This window comes from Cnephaeus nilssonii (genome assembly GCF_951640355.1).
Source record: "Cnephaeus nilssonii genome assembly, chromosome: 17".
Classification (NCBI taxonomy): Eukaryota; Metazoa; Chordata; class Mammalia; order Chiroptera; family Vespertilionidae; genus Cnephaeus; species Cnephaeus nilssonii.
In genome coordinates this window covers 37,711,140-37,731,853 of record NC_137088.1, presented here as the reverse complement: position 1 = coordinate 37,731,853, position 20,714 = coordinate 37,711,140, and the positions used below count along the sequence as shown (strand labels likewise).

At 40.0% G+C, this 20,714-nt stretch overlaps 1 protein-coding gene across 2 annotated transcripts in view; it reads right to left on the bottom strand.

Annotated features, from left to right (window-relative positions):
* RAD18 (RAD18 E3 ubiquitin protein ligase) overlaps nucleotides 1-20,714 on the bottom strand; it is an 81,523-nt gene that overhangs the window by 21,682 nt on the left and 39,127 nt on the right. For both annotated transcript variants that reach the window (XM_079795551.1, XM_079795552.1), the window contains 2 exons: nucleotides 14,476-14,625; nucleotides 8,978-9,152 (listed from right to left, as the gene is read on the bottom strand). In XM_079795551.1, coding sequence (XP_079651677.1) covers nucleotides 8,978-9,152; nucleotides 14,476-14,625 — 325 coding nt within the window. The remainder of the gene's footprint in view (nucleotides 1-8,977; nucleotides 9,153-14,475; nucleotides 14,626-20,714) is intronic.

Genomic DNA, 20,714 nt, shown 5'->3' with positions numbered 1-20,714 from the left:
TAGGCAGTGGACACTGAGCCTCCCTGTGACTCAGTTTCCACAGTAATGAAGTTCTTCACTAAATGGTCTAGGATATGAAAATAATTATCCCTCCCAAACTATATTTACCCCAACTTTTCATGTTCTGATACATATTTTTAAGTTTTTATTTGTATTATTACCTACAAAGGTTACAAATGGCTAATAAAATGTAGTTGTCTAGAGCAACAGAAGCATACTTAAGCACACATTAATGAAATCTTAAAGGGTTCAACAATTGACTTCTACAAAATTACTTAAAAAAATAACAAGCCTCTGCATTTGAGGCCTATCATGCTTTAATACTTGAGTCTCTCTTAGGTACAAGAACAGTTTGCACTACGTTATGTGCTAAAATCAATAGAAGTAAGCAAAGTCGGTGATCTAATATGTACCCATGTTCCAGAATGTGACCATCTGTGTGGGAGTAAAGAGACCAAAGACGTGTAAACTAACACTGCTTGTCCTTCCAGCAAGGCAACCGTAAACTCTACCATCTAAACCCAGGCGCTCTGGAGAGGACCACAGGGAGCTGTGGCTAATGATGCCAAGACAAGAAATGGAAATCAGCCTACCTCAGGGAAACCAGAACATATGGCAATTCCATGTCTAATTGATATTTTGAGTAACTCCAGTGGGGTAGCGGGGGCCAATGGGGGGAAAAAGGGAGACATCTGTAATACTTTCAACAATAAAGATAAATTAAAAAAATAAAATGAAATGCTGCTAATAAAGGAAGCAATGGTGCCTGATACAAGCATTCTGATGTAGCTCACACTGCAATGGGGAAAGACCTGGACTGAAATGTATTGCTTTCAAACTGTATTCACTGAATGACACATCACCTCTCTATGCCTCCATTTCCTACCTGTGATATGAAGTTACTATATTTAGTGACTTCTTGAGGTACCTTACAACTTGAAAATGTTTATATCCTAACATCCTTTCTCAGGTTCTAAAGGTCTCCAAAGAGACCTCAGAACATCTGTTCCTCTGATTTAAAAGTAAAGGAGTACAAAGTGAGAAGGCAGAAAAAAAGCTCTGATTTTAACTTCCAAGGTAACTATAACAAAATATAAACTTGATCAACTGATTAAAAATACAAAATCCCAATAGCATGATATATCAATTATATGTCATTTCTATTCCATTCTCCTAAACAAAGTAAAAAGAATTCTGGTTTTGGCCTTTTAAAAAACTAGAGAAAGCTCTTAACTGGCTGCCCACATTTGGGGGTCTGGGAGTGTTGATACAAAATAATTATTGATTTTATGTCTAACATTTAGAAGGAACTGGTAGTTCCTTCAAGGTCTCATACTTACTCTTCTCAAAGCATTCTGAAAAATACACTCTTGCCTATTTCTTTTTTTTTTTTTAATTGAAGAATTGAATTCTGAACCAGTCAAGATTATATGTTTCATGAATCAAGCCAAATATATGCAGAAGCATATGGAACAAGAATTCCTATGTAGTTTACAAAGTGTCTGAAAACTAAAAAGGAAAAACATACTTTAAAAAACTCAACCTTAAGCAAGTATTACCATGTCATGCCAGTCAAAACTCTGAACATCACACCTTGGGTGACGATCAGACATGGCTATGAGCCATGACAAGAAGATATCATTCAGTAAGAGTGGACCCTGGAAGGAACTACTAAATTCTACAAAGCACTTTAGATACACAAGTAATAATCCACTGAAATTTTAAAACTCTTTTCTGATACAGAAAACTGAAGGGCTCAGAGTAATTGTACAGAGGATCTTTTACATCATAGCAGTTCATGAACTTGGTAAAACAAAAATATTTGCCACTAGGATTAACTCAGAGTAGAAAAACCAAGAATTATAAAACAATAACAAAAAGCTATTGTGAAGATAATTAGATTACCCAGCATACGGCACAATAAAAAAAACCCAAAGGTGCCAACAGGAACTGCCTACAAGTAAAAGAAAACCTTATTAACAGCAAATATCCTTTGGCAATGGGTTCTGGAGAAAAGATAAAACTATTTGTACTTTCACCTTATTCTTGGAGGATCACTTTTGCAAGTATAAATTCACTAATAAAAATATGCTAACTGACGGGGATGAGGCACATTGTAAACTGTCTCTTATGATGAAATGCAAAGGCTGGGTCACATCCTCTGAGGTGAAATCATTCTATAAAGCAAACACATTAGCAAAAAAAGCAAAACTGATTTAAAAGAAATAAGACAATAGGGAAGAAAACAGAATTCTTCCCTCATGCTACATTTGGGATTAAATTTTAATATAGATGATAATAGACTTTATAGAATGCATTAAAACAGGGTTTATTAATTAATCTATGTGACTAAATGTAACATCTAATATTAAGTGAAAGGAAAAAAAGAATATTTAGTAACTAAACTTACCACAACGCAGAAATAGTACCCAATTTACCACTTCAGAAATAACATTTTGATGACTTTGATTTTCCAACATTCTTTAAATATTTTCACAGTAATATCCCTCTTTATTTTGATGTTGTAATATATATTCTTTTTAAAATGAAGTTTTTATTTTGAAATAAAATAAAAATACATAGAAGTGGCAGATACTCCAGAAAGTACCCATATGCCCTGTACCCAGTTTCTTCCATTGTTAACATCCCACCCCAGACTAATGTCTGACACATTAGTCACAACCAGTGAAGCAACAGCAAGACATTATTATCAACAAAATGCCACACTTTATTTGTGCTTCTCCAGTCTCCTTAGAGCCTTCTTCTGTGCCAGGATCCCACCCAGGATACATTACATGTAGTCGTGGTGTCGCTGTGGTATCGCCTTAGGCTCCCCTAGACTGTGACAGTTTCTCAGACACGCCTTGTTTTTGATCACCCTGACAGTTTTGAGAAGTGCTGGTCAGGTATTTTGTAGAATGACCCTCATTGGAGTTTGATGTTTTTCTCACAATTTGACTGAAGTTACTGAGTTTGGGGGAGGAAGACCACAGCGGGAAAGTGTCATTCCCATCACAGCTCAGGACAACATGCATCAACACGGCACTGCTGTTGATGTTATCTCCTGGCTAAGGTAGAGGCTGTGGTGCTTTTGTTTTCTTTTTGTTCCTTTCCCTTTCCTTCCATTTCCTTATCCCTTCCCCCTCCCATCTCTGTCTCTCTTACTTTTTCTAGCACTTCCTTGCTTTCGGCCCAGCCATGGAATCAGCCTTTCTCCAAGAAGCCCTGGCTCCGTGTATTGGAGAAAGCTGACAGAGACCAACATCAGTGCCCCAGGTGTGCCCAGTGCAGCTGTGGCACTCTTGCTGCTTGGCCCTGGCAGCTGACAGGGTAAGGAACTACATACTGTGTGCATACTAGCTAACTTATACATACAGATCTATCAATATTCCCATACGTAGCCATCTGAATCTCTATTAAGCTGAACATCAGTTCATATGAAGGTCTTTCCAATCTAGTACCACACAGATAGTGTTCATCTTACTTGTCTGTAATCTCCCACTGCAACAGTGAGAAACCTGATTCTTATCTGCCAGACTGGACACATAACTAACATGACAGAAAAAATGATGCTAAACTACAGATGTGTAGGGATAGAGAAAAGTCATCTGAAATAAGTCAGTGAGAAACTTCAGCAAATATATATTAGAGAAATATTTAAGGTCCACACATCAGTACAAATCAAAGAGTATAGATAGATACTCTTCAAAACACTACTTTCTAATTCTTAAGCATAAGAAAGCAATTCTGTGTAAAAAAAACAACAACAACACACATTTAAAAATAATTACCCTTAGGTGCCAAATAGAAGGCTGGCTTTCTTTTTTTTTAAATCCTCACCTGAGGATATGTTTGGGGTTTTTTTAATTAATTTTAGAGAGAGAAACATTGATGTGAGAGAGAAACATCAATCGGTTGTCTCCCGAACGCCATGAACCCCAACCAGGGAGGAACTCACAACCAAGTTCTGTGCCCTGACCAGGAATCAAACCTGCAGCCTCTTGGAGTACAGGACAACTCTCCAACCAACCCAGCCACCCAGCCAGGACCGAGCTGGCCTTTTAAAAATTATGTCCAAGGAGGGTTAAAAGTCACCCATTAATAAGGTACTTAAGACTTTAAAAAACAAAACAAAACAAACAAACAAACAAAATCAGCAGGCCTATCTGCCATACCCAACAGAGTTACTCCAGAAGTGGGAGAGGATGTCCATATACACAAAGCCCATTAATAGTGCTCTTATCTCTGGGAAGGAGAAACAAAGCAGGATAATAAAAATACATTACTGACAACTAAAGAACTATGGGTAGTTCTATGCTTGTGACTTTCTGCCCAAGGCCAAGATATTTTCATTTAGTGTGTCGATAAACTTCAGTTTGATGATGAATTATTTCACACTTTGGTTTGTCGTCACACAAGACTTAAAACTAAATTGTTTTATTATCAACAAGCACATTTCCTTCCATCAGTTCTTGGAGCCATTTGCCTCAGAGCTTTCTGAGTAATCTGTCCTTTTCTCCTCTGCCCCATCCCCGACATTCGCTCAGCTATCACTTCTTCATCAGCCCTAGACATCCGTATCTTTTCCCTTCCTGGCAGGCACACAGAGGTGCAAGGAGCTCTGGAATGCCCGCACACATCCCTGCATTCTCTTGGGCTAGAGATACAGGCAAAAGCCTACAGCAACCCATTTGTATTAATAAAGCATATGCAAAACCAAAGCATTTTCCCATCTTCAGCTGGAATCTCTGCCGTGGCAGATCCTTTGGGTGCCCTGCTCCTACCCCAAGTCCTTACCCCTCAGTGTAGCAGGCCTGACTTCCAACTGTCAGTGCCTTTGTCTGAGCTGTCCTCTCGCTGCTAGTCGGCTCTGTTGCCAGCACGGGAGGCTGGAAGCAGCAGAGAGCAGCCCCAACCAAATAACTGACTCCTTTGCCCTTTGACCCTTCCGTGGGGTGATTCAGGTGTGTGTTAAACCAGCTCCCAGTTCCCAGGAGAATTAAACTCCAGTTGCTCTCAGTGACATCTGGTTTAAAAACATGGCCCCCTTAAATGCTATCTTCCTTTTCCTGTCTCACATCCCCACGCCCTAGAGTGGTTCCTTCACCTTCCAAATTAACCACGTCCACTCAATCCTTGTCTCAGGTCTGCTTCTAAGGAAACCAAACCATTTCAAGAACTGTATATTTCTACTCTTTCAAGAATGTTAAGAGCAAGGCAGGTTGGCCATAGCATCATTATCGGTCAAGAGAACAAACTTGGGCTCTGAGGTTCAAAATAGAACTAGACCTGGGTTCAAATCCTTGTATTGACACATACTATGCAACTTATTCAACTCCTCTGACCTTTTATTTCTACCTTTCCAAAGTGGGGTTTGCCTGTGGACTGAATGACATAATACATGGAGCACTCTTAGCACTCGAATAGCGTTTGTAGAAAACACACACCATGCTGTCTACAATAGCAAGACTTTACCATCCACTGTTTCATCAATGGAACTACTAATCCAGGACACTCTTGTCAGGAAGATAACTGTTAAGACAAAAGCTTCCTGAAAGACCCATCAGCTTTTCAAGAGAAAGCATCAAAGGACATACCCACAGGACTTTTTGAACCCCTCATCTCAAAATCCTCATCTTGCTGTATCCACCAATTCTGAACTACTAGGCTTACGCAATCCTAACCAAGACCTGCTCTAAAAGACCTGTCTGAAACCAAACTTCAAAATCGCAACAAATCTCAACTTTGCCCTCTGGCTCTCAGAGGCTACTCTGATGATAAAGGTAGTGTTTCCCGTTCCTTCAGAAATCGACAAATTCAGCTTGGTCTTAGAAGGCTGGTGGTACTAGTACCTCAATATTCCTTAGGTGAATGTAACAATGGCACTTTTTCTCTTAAGACTTCCCCATCATTCTTCAATTTTCTCAGAACTTAAGAAAGGCTAAAATTTAACTACTTAAATTTTCCAACGTATAGTAGTAAGATTTCTTCACATGTTTTTTGCTCTCTTGCTCTTAAGAATTCTGGATAGAGAGTGCTTCCGAAAATAATAAAAGTGAAGAAAAGATTGTACCAAAATATATCAAACACATGACCAATGGTTAATTCGCCTTTCTGTTAAAGTGTCTGATGTTCTGTGCCTGCTCCCATGTTGGACTTCCTACACAAAGTTGCTGCTACTAACTTAGCATCAGAGAAGAGGTGATTGTTTATGCCAGGAATTGTGAAGAGTCAAAATGCATTCATTCACACCTTATCTGGCTCAGGTTCTTTTATGACCAACACTTGGCATCTGCAAGAAGGGTTACGGTTACCAAGCAGTAGAATTATCTGTTCTTTGTGATTTCACTTCATGAGGCCATGTTCTCTAACACACCATAGCAGAGATAACTGTGTTGATCCTAAACTAATTGACTGAAATAAATGAGACCCATATTCACCACACCATGTACACCTCTGGCTACCACCTTTTTGGTCAATAAATCATAAGTGTAAATCTTTCTTTTAGAAAATCTCCTAGTATAAACAAATTCCTTTGATTATGGACAATGCCTCTCCAATATTTTTTAAAATTTTAATGTCAAATCTATAAAAAATTACTCTTACCATTCCCCCAGATTTTCATTCTCTCTCTCTCTGAATATATGTGTGTGGTATAGACACATATATAGAGAGAGTACCAGTACATACTCACACACGTTATACTCTTAACCAATTTTAGAGTTGGAAAAGATCTCAACAAACACACTAAGTGTAGTGCCCATCTCCCTGCCGTTGCATGCCTAAATATTATTAATAAGACGGACTAGATAAATAAAGATAACTTATCTCTGATATGCTGATTTGACCAACAGCATTTGGTTCCTTTTCACTTTGGATTCTCTTTCTGATTTCTATGTTAATTACTGCAATCAAGTGTGTACCTCTTTTGACTAGGTTTTAGAGTCACTAAATAACACTGGCACTAACATGGCTATACTTTGTGACAGGCTTCTGCTGGGTTAGCACCAACCAGTATTATAACCTACTTCAGGAACTTTTAACTAGGGGATAAAATTATGTTTGAAGTGAATCAGGGACTTTATATTCAGATGCTGCATGTCAAAAATCTACTCATGGGTATCTTTCTTTCTTATAAATCCCTTGATTGTTTTCTAAGAAACTATGGAATTGCGGTCATTCATCCAATGATGAATACTACTTTGCTAACATCAAACTTATGCCCTGCTGCACTCTCTGTGAATTTTTCATACATAGTAACTTTTTTGTTTCATTATTTTGTTGAAGACATTTTAAATGAAAAATTAACGTAATGCTAACAATACATGTAACTCAAATGAAATGAGGAGAGCCATGATGCACACACACAGGCAAGTACATCACAACAACAACCCTCTGAGACAACTACTTGACACATGGACTATAGTTGTGATTATACCTGTCTTATTTTTTATTATAAGACACATCACATCTCATATGTAACATGAGATGGAAAAGGTTGAAAATCACTTTTCTAGAGCACTGTCAACAATTTTTAAATATTAAACAAATATCAAAAATTACCTAGGGAGAGCTTTACCACAGCAGTGGGTATATAAGTAGAATATTAGGGAAAATGTAGATATCTAACTGAAATTGAAGAGTTTGGTCAATTACAGTACAGAAACACAAAACATTGCATCCATTGGAAAAAACAATGGTACACATAAAGTGAGATAGAAACATGAATAGTATTTATCATACAAAGTAAAATGCCAGAATATAAAATGGTGTGAACACACACACACACACACACACACACACACACACATTAACACTCTGTCCTCCTTTAAAAATTCATCTTTTATATGCATAACCCATGGACACAGACAATAGGGTGGTGAAAGCCGGGGGCAGGGGTGGAGGTGGGCTATAAGGGGTCAATGGGAGAAAAACGGGAACACATGTAACATTTTCAACAATAAAATAAAAAAACACCCAACCATTAAATGCATAAATAAGTAGAACAACAAATTCATCTTTTTAAAATAGCTTTTTTTTTTTTTATCCTCACCAGAGGATATTTTCCCATTGATTTTTAAAGAGAGTGGAAGAGAGAGGGAAAGATAGAAACATTGATGTGAGAGAAATACATCAATTGGTTGCCTCCTGCACACCCCCGACCAGAGCCCAGGCTGGGGAGGAAGCCTGCAACCAAGTTACGTGCCCTTGGCTGGAATCAAACCCGGGACCCTTTGGTCCTCAGGACGATGCTCTATCCACTAAGCCAAACCAGCTAGGGCTAATGATTTTAAAAATCATTTGGAAAATGACTTACCTCCAAATCTCTCATTTTTAAAGTTTCCCCATTGGTTCTACTTGCTCAATCTGTCCTCTTGGGGACAAATTCTTTTTTTGTTTTACTCTCTGTGCACTGTCCTTCTGGTCATCACTATTTTCTAGTGTAGTTATCTTTACCTCCTTCACTCATTGCCTTGACAAAAGTTTCATTTCCTATCATGCTCTCTTATCCAACTCCAGGAAAAATAGGGTTATAAAGGCTACAGAGTAGAAAACAAAGCCTCCCTAGGGTTGCTGCACATTCTCTCCCACGCACTGCCTCGCTGTCACTGTGAAAGTTACCACGCAGTAAAAGGCGACTGAGGAACTGCATTATGCCTCAAAGTTATTTTTTAATTATGTGTGCCTATCTTAGCATGCACAGGAAATAGACATTTAAAATAACGACTACGGCCGAAACTGGTTTGGCTCAGTGGATAGAGCGTCGGCCTGCGGACTCAAGGGTCCCAGGTTCGATTCCGGTCAAGGGCAAGTACCTTGGTTGCGGGCATATCCCCAGTAGGGGGTGTGCAAGAGGCAGCTGATCGATGTTTCTCTCTCATCGATGTTTCTAGCTCTCTATCCCTCTTTCTTCCTCTCTGTAAAAAATCAATAAAATATATTAAAAAAAATAAAATAACGACTACGAGTTTCTTACCTATTGAATGTATCTGATTCGGATGAAGAAAGAGCATCTTCTTGAATATCAGTACAGCTAGAAGAATCATCAGGTCCATCGGGCTCACATATCCCTAGGGAGTCCAGCTTTGGCTGAGGGAAGTGGTTTATTACTGTGGGCATATCTGGTAATTTCATTTTATTATCTTCCTGTTCTAAAATGAAAAAAGGAAACAGTTAAGAGTACCTTAAAATCTACAACCTCTGCATAGTTATTATTTCCACAAATTTAATATTGTTATTTGTACTTAGTAAAATAGAAGCTTATTTAAAACTGATTCCAAAACAGAGAATCAGAATCAACACTACAATGGTGCCATCTAATTATACTGTACACACCATGTATTACCAAATTAATTAATTTAAAAACAAAATTTGAACCAGGAGTGGGGAGAACCTTGTAATTCTAATGCAGCTTCTATTTACAGTATTACTAAAGAATTCCAGCATATTTACAGACCAGAAAATACTGAGAAACGTAAGAAGCATAACAAAAAAGGATTAAAGATTCAAGTACTAAAACAATCACAATATTTGTTACTGACTACTATAGGGTAGTGAATCTACCTGGACATTTAACTAAATCTGTTACAATGAATCTAATATTCACCATGGAAAAGAAAAACTATTCAGACATATCCAATATTTTTGTTTGATCCAATACTTTTGGATCAAAAAAAATATTTTGTCACATTTCTAAGCACCCCTTGTCATAATCTCAATTTCTGAGGTCTCTTATTGCAGATAGAGACACAAGGTTTGCAAAAATGTCACCAGTACATATACTAGAAACCAAATATCTACAAATGTGAGTGCAGAAAATAATGCCAGTGACGAATTCTTCAGTGCTCAGGACTCTCCCTCACAGCCTGTTTCAGAACTCCGCTGGGATTTCAACTGTGCCCTTTTAGATTCGGGACCTGAGGCAGCACTATACTTCAAGTTCAAGCCGTGAGTGAAACCCCTTTCATGAGTTTCACAGAGAGCAGAGCTTTCGCACATCACTCCTCCAGCGCGCTTTAGGGGCAAGCGGCCTTTCACAAAGGACACTAAAAAGAACTATCACGGTTTTATTAAAAGGTGAAAAATTATGGGAAAAGAATAAAACAAATTCTTCCCCAAAAAATCCCACAACCTTTCAAAGTCCATACAGACAGGATTTTTCCAGAAATTATTATATAAGTTTTTGTTATACTAGAGATCATATATCACAAGAGTACAGTTTCTAAAACTAAGCTCCTGATGTTGTCTGACCTTCAGTAAGTGTAATCATTACCCTCTAACATTTATCTGGGAAAAGGAAGAAAGAAGCTAACCAGGACAACCCCTTGTAAAGAGATACCCAAGATCAAGTTAAGAGGAATCAATACCCAGTAAACCCAGGCAATCCTGTCACTCAACTGGCCAGGAGAATGCAATCACATTGGCAAACGAGTGAACAGAATCCTATTCAACTTAAAATTATCTTTTCTTTTTGCACCTGTGTTACAATCTCCTCTTACTTCTTCCCCTGTTTAATAAGCTTCTATCAGATAAATTCCCTCTAGGGGACAAACATCATACAACAATTTGTGGGCTTTGAAAGTCAGTTATTCTTCTTATCTGACCATAGATGTCCGAAGAGGACTTCAAATTAGAGCTCCAAAATATGAGGCTCCAACATCTAACTTCCCCAAAGACACGCAACAAAATAAAGGAAGGGTTTACTTGACCAAACACACATCTTTTTAAATTATACTGGCGCGGCAATGAGCAAATTTATTCTAAAGAGCGAAAATTACACAGTACATGCAGTTGTGTGATGCCGTACAAAGCGCAGCGTTTCAGTCAGTCTGTGATTCTGTCTTCCTCTCTCTCTCACTCTCACTCCCCACTTCTCTCAGACCTGCGCATTCATGCATAGCAACCTACCAGTAGCACTCAGCTGTAAACCCAAGAGAGAGCAGTATTTAAGTGCAATACACATACAGGTAGGGCAAAGTAGGTTTACAGTTGTTGGTATAGAGCCGTGGTCTGCAAACTGTGGCTCACGAGCCACATGCAGCTCTTTGGCCCCTTGAGTGTGGCTCTTCCACAAAATACCACGGCCTAGAAGAGTCTATTTTGAAGAAGTAGCATTAGAAGAAGTTTAAAAAATTTGGCTCTCAAAAGAAATTTCAATCCTTGTACTGTTGATATTTGGCTCTGTTGACTAATGAGTTTGCCGACCACTGGTATAGAGAATACAATCCTCTCTAATAAAATGGTAATATGCAAATTAACCATCACTCCGCTACATAAACCACGCCCACCAGCCAAGCCACGCCCACCAGCCAATCAGGGCGAGTATGAACCCCAATCCAAGATGGCTACAGCCACAGAGAGCAAGGTTTCCCAGGTAACAGAGCAAGCCAAGCTTTCCATAGCAGTTGCAGGCCTAAGCCTCCACTCAAGCTACAAAGTTTCAATTATAGAAGGTAAACAAATTCAAACAAATGGCGGCAGAATGGAGCTTGAGAGAGCAGGCCAGGGTTGCCGGCGGCAACAGGGGAAGCAAAGCTTTCCGCACACCCTGGCCGGGCTCACCCGCTTAAGGCTACAAAGTTTCAATTGTAGAAGGTGAATTAACTGCCACAGAAATGGCTGCCGCCCCAGAAATGGCTGCCGCCCCAGGCTACAAAGTTTCAATTGTAGAAGGAAAATAAATTCCAGATACCAGGGCCTCCCCTTGGGTTGCCAGGGGGCGTGGCCAGCCTGCAAACCACCACAGGCCCCTTGCTCAGGCCGCCCCACACCCCAAGGGAACCCCCACCCTTATCTGTAACACCCTTCAGGGCAAACCAGCTGGCCCCCACCCGTGCACCAGGCCTCTATCCTATCTAATAAAAGAGTAACATACAGATTGATCATCACTGCTACACACACTATAGCTGCCCCCATGTGGTCAAAGATCCTGCCCCCATGTGGACACAAGATGGCCACTACAAGATGGCCAGCAGGAGAGGGCAGTTGGGAGGCATCCGGCCTGCAAGGGAGGGCAGTTGAGAGGGACCAGGCTTGCAAGGGAGGGCAGTTGAGAGGGACCAGGCTTGCAAGGGAGGGCAGTTGGAGGTGATCAACCCTGCAGGAGAGGGCAGTTAGGGGTGACCAGGCTGGCAGAGGAGGGAAGTTGGGGGCAAACAGGCTGGCAGGGGAGCAGTTAAGCATCAACCAGGCTGGCAGCGGAGTGGTTAGGGGGTCATCAGGCTGGCAGGCAGAAGCGGTTAGGGGCAATCAGGAAGGCAGGCAGGCAAGCAGTTTGGAGCCAGCAGTCCTGGATTGTGAGAGGGATGTCCAACTGCCCGTTTAGGCCCGATCCCACCAGGATTGGGCCTAAACGGGCAGTCGGACATCCCTCCAGGAGTCCCAGATTGGAGAGGGTACAGGCTGGGCTGAGGGACAACCCCCCGCCGTGCACGAATTTCGTGCACCGGGCTTCTAGTGAAGAAATAATACAAGAATAAATTTTTGCATACTTACTGTAAACCTACTTTTTCCCCACCCTGTATAATACATAACCCCTGAGTACAAGCAATCAATCACTTTCAAAGAGATTCAACCAATAAACAAAATTGTTCTCCAAATCTGAGAAAATAAGCCAGATTTTCTCAGGAGCTCAAGTACTTTCTAAGACTATCCTTAAACAACCACATGAACAAATCCAAGTTGTTCACCAAGACCATGAGGTATATACTCAGGCAGCAACCTATAAATGACACCAGAATTTAGGACAAATAAAATACTTACGAATAAATCTAACTAAGAAGGCAAAAGACTTGCATACTACAAACACAAAACATTGTTGAAAGAAATTAAGAAGAGATACATAAATGAAAGATTATCCTGCATTCATGATTGAAAGACAGTATTGTTAAGATGTCAAAACTAACCAAAGCCATCTCTAGATTCAATGTAAACCCGATAGCAATTTTTACAAACAGAAAAATCCAACCTAAAATTCACATGGAATCTCAAGGGACTCAAAATAACCTTGAAAAGGAATAAGAAAGCTGTAGGACCCATATCAATTTCAAAATTTATTACAAAGCTAATATAATTTAAAAAGTATACTACCAGCATAATGATAGACATATAGAAAACAGAATAGAGATTACAGAAATAAACCCTCACATATATGATCAACTGATTTTCAACAAGGATGTCAAGAGTATTCAATGGGAAAAGGACAGTATTTGGACAGTGTTTTTAACAAATGGGCTTTCGGAAGGCCTGGGGCACCTGCGGACAGCCAGCCCGCTGGTGCACCAGGTGCATGATTAAATCATGCACTGGGCCTCTAGTATATAATAAAGTATTAATATCCAGCATAAAGAACTCCTAAAACTCAAGAATGAGGAAAAAACCCCCACACCAAACAACCCAATTAAAAAATGGGCAAAGGACTTTAACAAACAAAAGGCCAATAACCATATTTAGATATTTTAGAGTGTGGAAGGGAGGGAGGGTAGAGAGGAGAGAGAGAAAAACATCCATGTGAGAGCTTGGTTGCCTCCCCCACTCGTCAGGACCAGGGCTAGGGATCGAATCTGCAACTCAGGTATGTGCCCTTGACCAGGAATCAAACACAAGACGCGTCAGTGCACAGGCCGATGCTCTAACCACTGAGCCACCAGCCAAGGCAAAGGAAGCTTTTAGAATCTGTATCTCAGATCATCCTACCAGTCATTTTTCCCAGAGTTATAAACCTAGTTGATATTCAACAACTGCTTTAAGTCTAAAAATACCTTTCCCCATTTCAAATATCTATTAAGTACAAAGTAAATTCCTTTGGTTTAATTTTTTTTTTATATTAAAACTAGAGGCCTGGTGCATGAAATTCATGCACGGGCGTGTATGTCCCTCAACCCAGCCTGCACCCTCTCCAATCTGGGACCCCTCGAGGGATGTCTGACTGCCCAATTAGGCCCGATCCTACAATCTCACAATCTAGGACTGCTGGCTCCCAACTGCTCGCCTGCCTGCCTTCCTGATTGCCCCTAACCGCTTCTGCCTGCCACCCTGATCACCTCCTAACCACTCCCCTGCCAGCCGGATTGATGCCTAACTGCTCCCCTGCCAGCCTGCTTGCCCCTAACTGCCCTCCCCTGCAGACCTGGTCACCCCTAACTGCCCTCCCCTGCAGGCATGGGTCCCCCGCAACTGCCCTTCCCTGCAGGCCTGGTCACCCCCAACTTCCCTCCTCTGCCGGCCTGGTCACCTCTAACTGCCCTCCCCCGCAGGCTTGATTGCCAACACCTGCCCTCCCTTGCAAGCCTGGTCCCTCCCAACAGCCCTCCCCTGATGGCCATCTTGTGTCCACAAGGGGGCAGCCATCTTTGACCACATGGGGGCAGCCATCTTGTGTGTTGGAGTGACTGTCAATTTGCATATTACTCTTTTATTAGATAGGATGAATAGTGAAACTCAACATTATTTCTGTTTTTAATTAAAGTCTCTTACCCAGGCATACAGGGAATAGCATTTTTGTAGATTCATCTTTTTGACATTTCAACAGTTTTCTTGTATCCTTTTTTGACATTTCAACAGTTTTCTTATATCCTTTTTTGGCCTGATCCACCAGAAGCTGAAATTCATTCTGATGTTTTTTACCTGAAATTAAAAAGATTTTCTCAGCAAAGCAAAGACTATAAAAGTTATACATCTATAACCATCAAGAAGTGTACAAGCTCACTCAAGAATAGCACCCCTGGGAATCACTTGCAATAAATGAAAAAGCTGGCAAGCACAAGAATACAAAGTGCTGGGCGATTGTGGAAGCCTTTCCTATCTCTCTCCTCCCCTCCTTAGCTACAAACATGGAAACATCACAGTCCTAGTTCGTTACTGTAGGTTTCTTCCCAAACCCCATACTCCAGAAAGGCTTCTGATAGAACATGAAAGATATTGCTTTCTTTTTTGTTGTTGTTCATCCTCACTGGAGGATATTTTTCCCTTTGATTTTTAAAGAGTGCATTGGAGGAAGGGAGAGGGGGAGTAGAGAGAAACATTGATTGGTTGCATCCCACACTAGCCCTGATGGGGGTCGGTGATCAAACCTGCAACCCAGGTGCATGTCCTTGAACAGGAATTGAATCCATGACCCTTAGGTCCGTGAGCTGATGCTCTAACCACCGATAAACACCAGCCAGAGCATGCTTTCTTAAATATATCCAAAAGGCACCTTCTAATTTCTAAGACACCATTCTAATTTCAAAGACACAAAAGAATACTAAGGTGAATATTAATTAAATATAAAACCAGAAGCCTCTAGGAAAGTTGGGTTATAAAAACAAAGAATACCCATTTCAAGTCCCTTTTCTTCCCCATTACACTTCTTGCCTATTTCCTATCAGAATCCCTTTAGCAATCTTAAGACATTTCCTCCACCAATCTACCTCATTACACCTCTGAAAATAATTTAAGCCTGACCTCTAGGTCACCATTAGTAATATGAGTTAATTTACTCAATAAAGAGTAGCCAGTCATTGTTAGAGCGTGACTTGAGGACATCTATTTGTGATCTGAACCGTGGTTCAAATAGCTGAGGTTGCACTTTACTTATCTAACATCTGTAAACACTGAAGCCATGATTCAAAATGTCATAAATCCTGAAAAAATTCATTTCAGAAATAATCATACTGCAAATGATTCTTTTAAAACAAAGTTTTGAAACTGTTTCATACAGTAACCTATATTTTCCCTCAAGCAAATACTAAGAATACCTGGGTGTAGGGGAAACTGCATTTCCTAGGGCTACCCTTCCCTGATTCCAGCCATTCACTGCCTTTGAGCTATGCTACGGCTCTGTAAATGTAGGTAACTGATGGCAATGGAAAATTCTTGTCTACACAAGTAAAATCCTGGTTGAGGAAGGCTCAAATTCCCTCCTGCACTGTAGAAGGAGCCAGGTTTATCTCCATTTGCACATTTATTTTAATATCCTGATCAATAAATGTACTGTTCTTTAGCCACTAGGAAGAGACTGCTCCTAATTTTAATACATTTATGTGTATGGTATCTGTATGAAAACTCTCACTAAAACCAAGGTGCCGGGTTATAAAGTGTCTGGTAAGTTTTAAATAAGATACTGGTTAAAATTTCAGCAAAAGAAATATAAGTTGGCCATAAAGGTTACTGGAAAGTTAGCTTTTTAGAAACAGGTGAGATCCTAAGATTACAAGATAAGTGATCTTTCAAGTCCTATTTAACTCTATGCATTTAAGGATAATTATTTTGTACTTCTTCACCTCCCCAGAATCAAAAATACAAATGGGCTCACACCATGGTAGTTTTTGTTAGGGAAACAGCACCATGGGGTCTCTGGGATTTATTTAGAACAGGTGTAGGCCGTTTTCCTGGTAAGGCCACTCCATTGTGTACCTGTGGATTGTGGATTTAAGAATTACACAAGAAACTTGCTAAAGTAATCTCATTAACAGCCAGGAGGCTTAATGACTTTATCTTCTGAAGCAATAAAATCTCAGGATTAAAAGAGATTTTCTTTTTTAAATCTAATTACTCTTACACCTAGGCTGGAAACCAAAAAGTAAATGGCAGCCACTGCTCTGGCTTTGGCCCAAGAAGTCCAATAATCACTGCTCAAAAAACAATTTCATAAGATATATAAATGTTGAATCACTAGGTTGTACATCTGAAACTAATATAATATTGTAATCAAAAAAGGGAAAAAAGAAAAATGCCAAGAGACTATCCTATGTAATAAAAGGCTAATATGCAAATTGACCAAATGGTGGAACGACCAGTCGCTATAATGCACACCAGAGGGCAGAGGCTTAACGCAGGAGCTGCCCCTGGTGATCAGTGCGCTCCCACAGGGGGAGCACCACTCAGCCAGAAGCCGGGATCACGGCTGGCCAGCGCAGTGGCGGTGGTGGGAGCATCCCGCCTCCACAGCAGCGCTAAGGATGTCTAACTGCCGAGGGGGCCTAAGCTGTCAGTCGGACATTCCCCGAGGGCTCCTGGACTGTAAGAGGGCTCAGGCTGGGCTGAGGGACACCCCCCCTCCCCCCGCCCAAGTACATGAACTTCGGGCACCGGGCCTCTAATGACTAATAAACCTGTTCAAACTCATCCTTCACCTCATTTTAGAAGTTCTGCCATTTGGCAAGGAGTACTTTATAGAGTTTAAAATCTCCATTCTGCTGGTTAGATGCCCTGCATTTACCTCTTAAAAGTCTTAAGTGGCTCAGATAGTTGTGGGAACTGATGAATAAGCCCACATTCAACCAAACCATATTCTTCAAGATTTTTAATACCTGAATCATACCACCCTTTCTGCCTCTTCAAGGTGAAATACCATAATCTTTCTAGTGCCAAGTCAAGCCCTTCACTCTCTGACCACCTTAATTACTCTTTTTCAGACCAGCTTTTACAGCCAGATGTTTCTGGGTCTGCCTGTAAACCCAGGGGTGTGTAAGAGCAAAACCAAGCGCTTCCAAGATTGGACAGGCTCACCCCCTCTCCAGTGACACCACTGAGATACTGCTGCATCCACCACTGTGAGCTTGCCAGCTAACCAATACTTTGCTGATGAGATGGGTAGTGATATTAAGGAATGCTATTTTAAAAATATGTTTTTAATTAATTTTTTAGAGAGAGAAAGGGAAAGGGAGAGAGAGAGAGAAACATCGATGAGAGAGAACATCGATTAGCTGCCTCTTGCACACCCCTCATGGGGGATTGAGCCTGGGCATGCGCCCTGACTGGGAATCGAAGCAGCAACCTTTTGGTGCATTAATCAATACTCAACCACTAAGCCACACCAGCTGGGCAAGGAATGCTATTTTTTAGTATTATAATATATAAATGAAATATGCAAACATTTGGACCTCAATAACCAATATTTTCCAAATAATCAACAAATGATGTTATAAAGTCAGATAAAAGGTCCATTCAAAGTGCCTGACAGAGGATTTTAATGTAATTAAAGTACAAAAGCTTCATTAGTATATTTTCAAGTTCTATTGTAATTAACCTTTCTGAAATAACACTGCCGTATTTTAGTGTAGTATCAAAGAATATCCATAATTATCTAAAACATTTATTGAAACACTCTTCCTCTTTTTTTAAAATATATTTTATTGATTTTTTTACAGAGAGGAAGGGAGAGGGATAGAGAGTTAGAAACATTGATGAGAAACATCAATCAGCTGCCTCCTGCACACCTCCCACTGGGGATGTGCCCACAACCAAGGTACATGCCCTTAACTGGAATCGAACCTGGGACCTTTTAGTCCACAGGCCGACGCTCTATCCACTGAGCCAAACCGGTTTCGGCACTCTTCCTCTTTTCAATAACCTATCTCACAGACTGGATATTTTTCATATACTTTAAGCGAAATAACACAGGGCGACAGTTTAAATGCAGAAGCTAGTATAAGAATTGAGATGTCTTTTATTAAGCAAGACATTAAGGAGATCTGCAAAAAATAGAAAAGAATGCCATTCTCATTAAATTTTTAAAATCAGATTTGAGAAATACTTTACACAAAAATTAATCAATTTTAAGTGAACACTGATGTGTTTTTTAAAAAATGTATGGTCATGTAACTACCAATACAATCACGAAACCAAAGATTTAAATCACCCAAAAGAGTTCTTCATGACCCTTTGTAATCAGTCCCCCCCTTTTTTCTCCACCCTCAGCCCCTGGCAGTACCAAACTGCTCTCTGTTCTATATTTTTGCCTTTTCTAGACTTTATATAAGTGGAATCATACAGTATTATCCATTTTAATTTGGTTTTCTCTTAGCATGTTTCTGAGATACATCCATGTATAAGGGGTTAATTATTTTATATGGATGTACCACAGTGTTTATGAATATATAGGTTGTTTTCACTTTAGGATAATATGAATAAACTGCTATAACATTTGTCTATAACACTCAAACTGTCCATTTACAACTGATAAAATTTTTTGTAAATTATATCTCAATAAAGCTGATTGTAAAAATCTGTATAGACATATGTTTTCATTTGTCTTGGGTAAATAGCTAGGAATAGAATGTATGGTAGGTGTATGTTTGACTTTATAACAAACTGCTAAACTGTTTACCTAAGTGAATGTATCAATTTGCATTATCACCAGCAATGTATGAGAGTTCCATATGCTATACATCCTGTCAGCACTTAGTATTGTCCTTTTTCAATTAAAATAAGTGTCTAGTATTATAGCATTATTTCATTGTCATTTTAATTTATATTTTCCTAAAAACTAATGACTAGTAAAACTAACCATATCTTCTTATGTGGTTATTTGGTGTTTGAGTATCTCCTTTGTAAGAGTCCTTTTTTAAAATATATTTTTACTGATTTCAGAGAGGAAGGGAGAAGGAGAGATAGAAACATCAATGATGAGAATCACTGATCGGCTGGCTGCCTTCTGCACACCCTCCAGTGGGGACTAAGCCCTCAACCTGCACATGTGCACTTGACCAGAATCAAACCCGGGACCCTTCAGTCCACAAGCCAACGCTCTATCCACTGAGCCAAACCAGCTAGGGCTGTAAGAGCTCTTTATACAGTCCTGGCCTGTGTGGTTCAGTGGTAGAGCATTAGCCTATGTATCAAAGGGTTGAGGGTTTAATTCCTGTGCAGGAGGCAACCAATCAATGTTTCTCTCTCTCTTTCTCTCTCTCTCCCCTCCCTCGCTTCCCCATCCTCCCTTCCACTCTCTCTAAAAAAAATCACTGGAGAAAATATCCTCCAGTGAGGATTAAAAATTAAAAAGAGTTCTTTATCCTACCTAATAAAATACTAATATGCAAATTGACCGCACCTTCGCTACGCCCAAGCCACGCCCACCAGCCAATCAGGGTGACTATGCAAATTACCCAACAAAGATGGCGGTTAATTTGCATGCGCTGAGGGAGGGAGGAGTGAAGACTGAAGACAACTTAGAAGGAAGAGGGAGGAAAAGCGGAAAGCAAGGTGGCCGCTAGAGGGAAAGCCCGGGTGGGGCGGAGCGCGGTGGGGTGGGGCGGGGCGGAGTGGGGCGGAGCGGGGCGGGTGGCAGCAGCACGGGGTGCAGGTGTGGTGGCTGCAATGGCGGCGGCGGCAGCAGCAGTGGGCTTGCAGGATTCTTCCTGCAAATGGGCTACTAGTATATTATAAATGCCAGAACTTGGTTAAATATAAATTTTACTATTTCTTGTAATCTGTGGCTTGCTTTTTCATTTTCATATTTGTCTTCTGAAAAGGTGTTTTTAACTTTAATAACATTTATATTTTCTTTCATCTTTTTCTTTTATGATTTATACTATTTGTAAAAGATAACCATATTGACTATGAATAAAAAGTTTTATTTCTTCCTTTAAAATCACATATTATTTTTCTTTCTTGCCTTATCACAGGCTAGAATTTATAGTACAATGCTGAATAAAGTGATAAGAATAAACATCTCTACTTTTTCCAAGTCAGAGGAAAACCATTTAATATTTCACCATTATATATGCTGTTAGGTGTAATTTTTTCATAAATATACTTTATCAGATTGAAGAAATTCTAGTTTAGTGAAAGTTTTATTATAAGTGGATGATCAATTTTATCAAATGCTTATTCTGCATCTACTTAGAGAATCACATACTGTTTTTTAGTATGTTAATAGAAATATATTATTTTTCTAACATTAAACCAATCTTGTATTCTTAGGATAAATCCCACTTGTTTATGATGTATTA